General features: G+C 48.9%; 3 protein-coding genes across 3 annotated transcripts; all 3 read right to left on the bottom strand.

Annotated features, from left to right (window-relative positions):
* Window positions 1–2,120: 2,120 nt before the first annotated feature.
* Window positions 2,121–2,826, bottom strand: M421DRAFT_411401 (uncharacterized protein; the record flags this gene model as incomplete). Its single annotated transcript, XM_033590399.1, has 2 exons — window positions 2,121–2,634; window positions 2,778–2,826. 2 exons carry the CDS (start codon window positions 2,824–2,826, stop codon window positions 2,213–2,215), a joined length of 471 nt encoding a protein of 156 aa, XP_033442685.1. The 3' UTR covers window positions 2,121–2,212.
* Window positions 2,827–3,854: 1,028 nt separating this feature from the next.
* Window positions 3,855–4,131, bottom strand: M421DRAFT_78167 (uncharacterized protein; the record flags this gene model as incomplete). Its single annotated transcript, XM_033597386.1, has 2 exons — window positions 3,855–3,979; window positions 4,026–4,131. Coding segments are annotated over 2 exons (231 nt in total), but the record flags the coding sequence as incomplete, so codon positions are not given.
* Window positions 4,132–6,436: 2,305 nt separating this feature from the next.
* Window positions 6,437–7,137, bottom strand: M421DRAFT_411403 (uncharacterized protein; the record flags this gene model as incomplete). The annotated part of the gene is made up of 2 exons (XM_033590400.1): window positions 6,437–6,947; window positions 7,023–7,137. 2 exons carry the CDS (start codon window positions 7,135–7,137, stop codon window positions 6,529–6,531), a joined length of 534 nt encoding a protein of 177 aa, XP_033442687.1. The 3' UTR covers window positions 6,437–6,528.
* Between the last annotated feature and the right edge of the window lie 1,147 nt (window positions 7,138–8,284).

The raw sequence follows: 8,284 nt of genomic DNA on the forward strand, positions 1-8,284 counted from the left end.
GCACTGCTTGCACTCACTGCGACAGACTTTGTATTAGGAACTTTGTCGCATAGGTCTATAGAATGCTCTATCAAAATATCTCACGATAATAACTATTGTAGGTGGCTCTACAGCCTCAATTTTGTGATGGCCATACAGGCTCAGAACGATCGTTGGTTGACTCCGATCGTTGGGTGCACGGACACGGTAAGGGCTCGTTTTAAAGAAAATTACATTTAGTTTATTTTCCTTATATAGCATCTCCTTGTAGCTCTTATACTACAGCTGCTAAATCTAAAAGACAGTAAAAAAAGGGGGGGTACCTAGCGAGCACACCCATCGTTCTGCTGCGTCCCCTTCTCGAGCAAACACCCAATCTTACTCTCCTGATAAAGGCGGAAACCCGCCTACAGATCCCGAGAACAAGGCTGCTTGGGAAAGCATGTCTAAGTACTCGGCCACGTTTCTGAACACCAGCAGCCAGAAGATACTGCGGGTCCAGTTTCTCAGGCCAGGGTCTTTGTGTTTGAGACATTGCTGCACACAGGTCCGCTGACAAAGGTAAGATTTAGTGAGATGCTGGCTGGTATCTTTAGTGTTATTGTAGCCATCAGAAGCTGCATCACGCTCTAAGGGGCACGCGAATGGAGGCCAAGTACCTCCCTTAAATTCCAAAAATCGAATATACCGCTGTCTGGCTGAGATCCTTCGCCGTTACTAAAAGCTATATCGCAGGTGCGACCAGTGGTGGTGTAGATTCCAAAGCAACCGGCGCCGGTGCTGACACCTGCACCCTGTACTCGAAGGAGATCCCATGGTACCACATGGGTAATGGTGGTCTCGCCTGCATGACCCTTCCCAAAACTGAGTGTCAAGTTTGGCTTGACTGAACTTGACAATCAGATGTATGGATTTTGACAAGCCGGCGCAGCGCCTCTTGAAACGATCCAGAACCATAGTCTCCAGGAAGCTCATATTCTACTGGGTCACGACGTCTAGTCGACGGTCACTCTCGGACTTCACAACCCTATCGGCATGGAACGCATTGATCCTACCAGCATCGGCCTTGCTGGAGCAGATAGACTTGATGCCAGCGCTGTCGAGAAGAACGTCCGGCGATTGACTGCGCGCTACATTAGATCGCCATTAGAATGGAGGCTAATGACAGCTAGCACTTCAGCTAGATGTGTATGTTGAGTACCGGCAGCTCAACCAGCAAGACTGGCGCAAGGGCCTGTAGATAATTGGCTCAATTTCGCAAGAGGCGGACTTTCGCATATTGCTACAAGTCGAGAAGCGTTATAGTATATCTCTGCAGGATGCTGAGAACGCCAGATCTTAAAAATCCAAAGGGAATAAGCAGGAGCTAACGTAATTGCTGGCGCTTCGCAAATCGGTCGCTTTTAGGTCTTCGAGAGGTTTCTGCTGAAGAGCGAGAGAAGGCTAACATTCAAAACTAGCCCGGAGATGGCGATGCTGGCTATAATGTCGGTAAAATATTGTGTGCTCAGGTGTGCAACTGCTCCAAGGAAATAGGGCACTCAGAGTCTGTATTTATGAGACATAGCCCACGAACTCAATCTCACGTGGGAGAGGCTATTTGCCTGTGAGATCTGCCGTTTCGGCGCGCAGACTGATGTGCACATATTCAGAACTACCCACATAAATTTGGCGGTTACTCGGAGGATCGTGTGAGATCCGACACAGCTCAACAATCAAAGGTGTGGAAGAACTTGGATGAGAGAAGCGCGGCCTCGATCGACGATGGAAAAAGAAAACAAGATGCCTTCGTCTGGTCTCAGTAGAGCAACGATATTTTGGTCCACAGAACTCATTGGAGTCTTTAAATACATTACGGAACAAACGCAAATTCGAGCTGAACACCTCCGGTCTCTTCGAGCACGCAATGCGTAAGCTGTGCCCTAGCCGAAATAGAGGCAAGGGGAGTGCAGATGCAAGTACACAATGTCGCCCTCGTACATTGATACACTCACTAGGACATGTTCCTACCTTCCAGAATGGTGTCGGGTACACCGTTGATGACCGGGACCTAAATGCTCATCATCATGGTGTCAAGCCTTGGCCGAGACATCTCCAGTGTGCAATGCAAGTAGGTTGATTTGAGGTGACCTTCGGAAAATGTCCGCAATAAGACTTGGAATTCCATGGTTCTACGCAGTGCGTGAATAATATCTCGGCTACGTGCATCTTTCGTGCGCAATTGCTGACACCTTTACGCCCTAGGCTCCTTCCCACCGATCTGGTCGCTCTCCCTGGCGATACCCTGCTTGTTATCCTTCGGATAGACAACTCGGCTCTCCGGTCTCCTGTTGTCTTGCTCCGCAGCATACTTCTTCAATGTGTCCATACCAATGATGTCCAGGGCGTGGTGATGGGTAGCCTCGAGCTTCACCTTGGGAACATCATCGATGCCTGCATCGACCGCCGCTTTCCAGGTGTTGACATAGCCGCACAGGCGCGAGCCCTCCTTGATACCGGACTTGCGGAGGTCGGTGCCTTGTTGTTGTGACCAGTCGAGGAATGAGGATGTGAGATTAAGTGCGAGCGGCATCTCGCTGGAGCACATGCCGGAGCTGTAACCAGTGACGATGGTTTTGCTAGGCGTAGAGTGTTGATGGAGGGGCGCGTTGAAAACTGCGCAGCGTCAGATGTTATTTAGGCATAGTAGGACCTTGTATCAATGGATGACGAAACACTGCGACTGCGACGGGCAGGACATGCAGTCAGGCCCATCTCGCCTCTCATTGTGTACTGGTGTAGAGAGGGATTGAGCTCACCATTCTTCTGCGTCACATCCATCTTGCCTTGCTCGTTCTTTCCCGACATATTGGTGTCGTGTTTGTTGTGGTCTAAGTGGGATCTTTAAGCCAGTACCAACTGTTTGCTGACTTTGCGATCGAGTGTAGAGATCAATTGCAATAATTTGGCGTCGGATGATGACAGACGACACAGAAGCGGTCAATAGGTTTTGTAGCTCGAGGAATGTGCTTCGCGCCTTGCCTTTTCCTCGCGATGCCATTGTCACCATGATGCGTTCATCAGCGAGTCTTTGACGTCATTTCAGGGTCTTTGGCGTCAGGTACCGCATGCGGGACGTTTCCCCAAATGCCAGTCTTCAGCCTCATCGGGGGAGGACTTTGCAACATGCACACATTTAGAAAGGAAAAATGCTGCTGCTGCTAACAGTGTGGTGTTGATCATGAGTAAAGGCTCCCTTGATCACGGATGCACCATTCCCAATCAGGCAAGGCGGTAGATCTCCGTCATATCTGGAAGAGATCTCCTTAACGAATGCCACTACTTGCGGAGTCAAGAAGCAGATACGGAGAACGAACATTGCGGATCATGCTGAAAAGATCCAGTCAGTACTTGGCCCAGGCGCTCGAGTACGTTAGGACAATGATATACTACACGGCGATATTAAACCGCAAAACTTCCTCTACAAACCGCACAACTACATGTCCGTGACCCAGGTTCATCTTGCTGACTTGGGATAAGCGAATTAGTCGGGAGTGTCATAAGTAAAAGAGCCTCTGGGTTGGGCGCATTCTTGCAAAGATACATAGCTCCAGCGTTGCTACTACAAGCCTTGCGTGGACGTGCAGTTGATGTTAGGGCTCTTGGGTGGGTGTCACGTGTATGTTTTCGGAAACGTTAAGCGCCATCTTGTGCATTGAAGACTATTCGGCTTTCCTCGAGGAAGCTGTGTACCGTTCATGCGCACAGAGTATTGCAAGCTTTCACACCAAGAAAAATCTCGTGGCGCAAAGCCCGCCGAAGTTTTGCACAACACCACCCATTAGAATCATGATACTACCCCAGCAAAGTACCAATATTCCCATTAACTACAAGATTCATTTGAAATTCGCTGATGTAATGTTGGAAGGCACTTCGAAGAGCACGAAGGGAATGAAGAACATTATGAGCGCGACGTTGAAGTCAGTGCCTAGCATGTTGAGGGTGTCTTCGAGCCTTCGATCTTCGCATTGCCGATGTTTGCCCTGGCTTCTTTAGCAACTGCGTACGTAGCAATCCATGATGAAATTTCCTATTCAGATGCGAGATCAGGTACAACACAGCCAGTATAGGGCATAGCCTCCAATCGACCTTGTGGATGCCTTTGTTCTGTTCTGTTCAGCCTCTGATGTTTTATGCATGAACGCTGCATCTTCTCCGCTGAGGCCAGCGTCGATTTACTCAGATACAGCAAATTCCTCGTCATACGCAACCGAATGTCGTTCTTCTGTCGAGTCCTTCGCATCCAGCACCATCGTCGCGAGTTTTTCAGTATCGGAATTGATCGCAGAAGGATGCTCCTCGAGGCAATTATGGACATTTAGCACCTCCTAAATAGCCTGGTGATCTTTGGCAGCAGATTTCCAGGTATGGAAACTCTCACGATATTGCATACTGTATCGCAGTCAGAACTAGTAGCCAATGTCCAGCAATGCAACCTGATGAAGGGTAACAACAGCCGGTGGACGATCTTTGCCACCCTGAGTGGTCATCCACATGATTTGAGTCCTATTATCTGCTTCCAGGGTTGAAGTGTTGCAGAGAAAAAGCGGCGAAGCTCATGGCAGTAAACTGGGCATGCAATTCATTGAAACATCGGGCGAGCTTCGGAGAGATGCTTGGTCTCCATCTTGAAGCTTACCCGAAGAAGTGGCGTCGAACTTCCACGAAGGGAGTAAGTTTTAAGACTTATTCTCGTAGGAGTATACTGTGTTAGGGGCCATATGCCGACTTAAGTACCGAGAGGTGGATTTAGAAACGCTACCTTGCAAGCTCGAAGAGCTGGCAGGCGTAGACCTGAGCTTTGATGTCCTGATCAGTTCGATCCTCACGACCATACCTTCTCTCCTAAATTGCAAAGCCCATCTTTCACGCTCGAAAGTTCAAGAACATCATCGGACGTGCAGAAGTAATCAGCTTAGTTGTCAAACAACCTTTAGAGCCTCTTGACACGCCCTGGATTCTGTCGTCGTAATTGTCAGCAATCGATGTGTATGATGTAGCTGGAGCAAGCATTTGGGTCAGCCGAGAGTCATTGCTTTGAGTGAGGGCGTACGGTAGGGACGATGCTCAGGTGCGGGTCGGTGTATGCACTATTGATGCCTATCATACGCTTGCTGGTGACCGCTGCACCATCTTAATGTACAAAATGGCTACGTTAGTACGACAATGAATTTTTTGTGCTGTGATGGTTATGTCTCGACAGTGTTAGCACATAGACGGAGCTTTGGAGGTTTTCAAGTCAGCTCGGTCCAAAGTGATCAGTGACGTCACTGCATCCCCCCCCCTCCCCCCCAGCAGATGCGCATCGCACAATAGTCCAGACTTTCTGCCCCAGCTTTTGCTTTCTTGTACAAGGCCTTGAACGTTTCTTACAGGCTGTAATGCGTGTGCCACACATCGCAAGCTTCCAACATGATGTCATGTCCGGCGGTGGGGCTGTGCATCAGTCCTACATGTCAACTGCGCACAACATCGCAATGCTCACAAACGTAGGTCTGGACCTTCACACAAGTCTACGAAATGATGTCAGAGGTTGGCACTTTTCTGAATGCTTACTGTAACGTGGACTCGTGAGCGCTGAAGAGTCAAAGAATAGCAACAAGGCAGTGCTATGTGCAGCGCATCCTCGATGGAGAGGTTCTGGGCCTGAAGACCGGGTATGGGGTCGATATAAAGATGCTGTCAGAGGCGCAAAGGTGAATTTATATACAACAGACATCGTGTAGTAATGACAGGCCATCGACACTCAGCTTCAACATCCAAGCAACACACCAGGGCGAGCAATACGCCATCTCCATACCACTAGCAGCATAAACAAAGCTCATAAAACAACTCTCTATCTACAATACATCATGCGCGTGTCAGTTCGACGCACCTCGGCGCCCTTGCCATCTTCAGACGCAAACGCTATCAACATCTCTTCATCCTCAGACCTCTACATAACCATCACGCTCTCGACACCACTTGCTATCCAACGCAAACTCATCCTCCTCCCAAACGGTATCATCTCAAGCTCTCCACCATACTTCACCGGCACATCGCAGCCAGCATTCATACCACACTGCCCAATATTCGTGCCTCTACCCACATTGCCTGCTTCTTGCACGGGCAACAAGGAGCGAGGGAGGCACACAGCGCTAATCGCGCATCTAAGTGCTGAACTGAGAGAGGATGGGAGGTCATGGGAGGATGTTGTGAGGGAGTGTTGTCGGGATAGGGGCGGGTATCAGGGCCCGCGATGAGTACCACAGCAGATCATTGGGGGGGAGGAATGTTAATGCTAGATGGCTGCTGGTGCAGCCTGCATGTTGCTGTTTATGCTGTCTCTGTTAGGATCGCGATTGGCTGGCAAAGTATGGATACCCGTTATTGGCTCAATACATTTGAATCCAAATTGGGTTGTATTTGGTGATTATGCCTCCAATGCACGCCTATGTGTTCAAACCTCGCTTTATATGTTGATGACGCCAGCTATGCAAACAAATGCCCACTGGTACAACAATCACCTGCCTATTTCTCCCTGACACGGACCCTCAAATACGGGGGATCTTTCGGCTTACACGCTGAGTGCCCATTCTTGTCTTCTTCACGGTCAGTCAAGTAGCGCGCTGGGTCCCAAACTAAGAGATTGGGGTAAATGGACGGGTCCTGGTGGACATTGGCTGTTGCGTATGTGACGACAGCGTCGGGAAGAATGACTTCCATGCCGTTATCTGTTGGGAGAGGGCGGCAGTTAATGTTCTTCTGCAAGGCTGTACTAAGAAGGTTAAGACGGATAGAGTCCTTCATACATAGGTTGACAACAGGGAATTCTGCCTCCCAGGCTTCAAGCGGCACGTCGTCAAGCTGAAACCGCAGTGGCGCACTAGGGTTCGGGGCATGCTTAACTGCAGTTGCACGAACTTCTTCGCGAGCTTTGGCAAGCCATTCTGAGGATGTTGCAAGGTAGCAGAGAATTCACGCTGCGTTGATGCCACTGTTGAGAAGACCTGCGAACAACGCACCAACAATGAATTTGATGATCTTTTGTGTCCTGTTGCTCTGGTCCAGCATATATTGTAGTGCGTTGTTGTGCTTCTCGTCGCTCGTCGCGCGCTTCTTAACAATGTTCTCAATCATCATTTACAGGCGAGATCCCGCGTATGTGCGCTTGAGGACCGCCAGCGAAGGAAATTTAGGGAAGATGATTGACGTTGCTGTAGATCTAGCCTCAATGTATTTCAATAAATTTAGTACCTCCTCCAGCACTTCAGGGTTGTTGGCAATCTCGTCAGCACCTATAATACAGATAGTGAGTCTGAAGATAATGTGGTATATTAATTTGAAGGGGTTCGTGCGGCCGCTTGGGTCATTCTTGATGGCCTCCATAGCCTCTTGAATGTCGGAAGTGAGTGTCCTAAGCTTGCGGCGAAATTGTTCGTTCTGGACGAGGTACACAAGACGTCGGCTAAAGTGATCCGAGACATCTTAATATATTTATCTAGAGCTCTTAGGGGTCCTAGCTAGTTTAGATATTGTTCGTGGAACGCTCTTAACTTGTGGGGGGCGCCTATAAAGTTAGAGGCGTTAACGTACTCCACAAGCGAGCCGGTCACCCAAGCGAGCCGGTCACTTTTGCCAAGACCACGCCAAACTTCACTCTACCTTCAATGTCTCAACGCAACAACACAAAAAAGCCTCTAAATAAGGCTAATATACTGCTTGCCTTACAGGCTATCTAAAAAGACGCGACACTCTCCCAGCAACGCGCTGCTGCAATCTACAACGTGTCTTAAAGCACCCTTAGTAACTAACTTGCTAGAACTACTTCATGACGCGATTGCAAGCCTAACATAATCAAGCTAGCTAGTACTAAGGAGGAGGTAATTGTTTAGCACGTAATAAAGCTAGATAAGCAAGGCTACTTGCCCTAGCTTGCTAATGTAGAGGATATAACGTACCCCACGGGCGAGTTGGACACATGGGCGAGTCAGACACTTTTGCCAAGACCCTACTAAACCTCACCCTATTATGGCCTAAAACACCACACTCTAGCGCTGCAAGGTGCAGTACAGCTTAGAATATTATTTAGAGACTACTTCTGTATTATTCTTGCATATTCACGCGTTATGCCTAGTCTAATTGCACTATCTACAGCGTTGTTAGGAGGGCTTACCTACTTTAGCGCGCACCTGCTTCTTTAACTTCTTTCCATCACCACGTGCCCTAAACTCCTTTAGAGCTGCTATCTGCTGCCCTTCCTTAACTGTAAGGGTCCCTTCCTTCT

Source organism: Didymella exigua, assembly GCF_010094145.1.
Source record: "Didymella exigua CBS 183.55 unplaced genomic scaffold M421scaffold_71, whole genome shotgun sequence".
Lineage (NCBI taxonomy): Eukaryota > Fungi > Ascomycota > Dothideomycetes > Pleosporales > Didymellaceae > Didymella > Didymella exigua.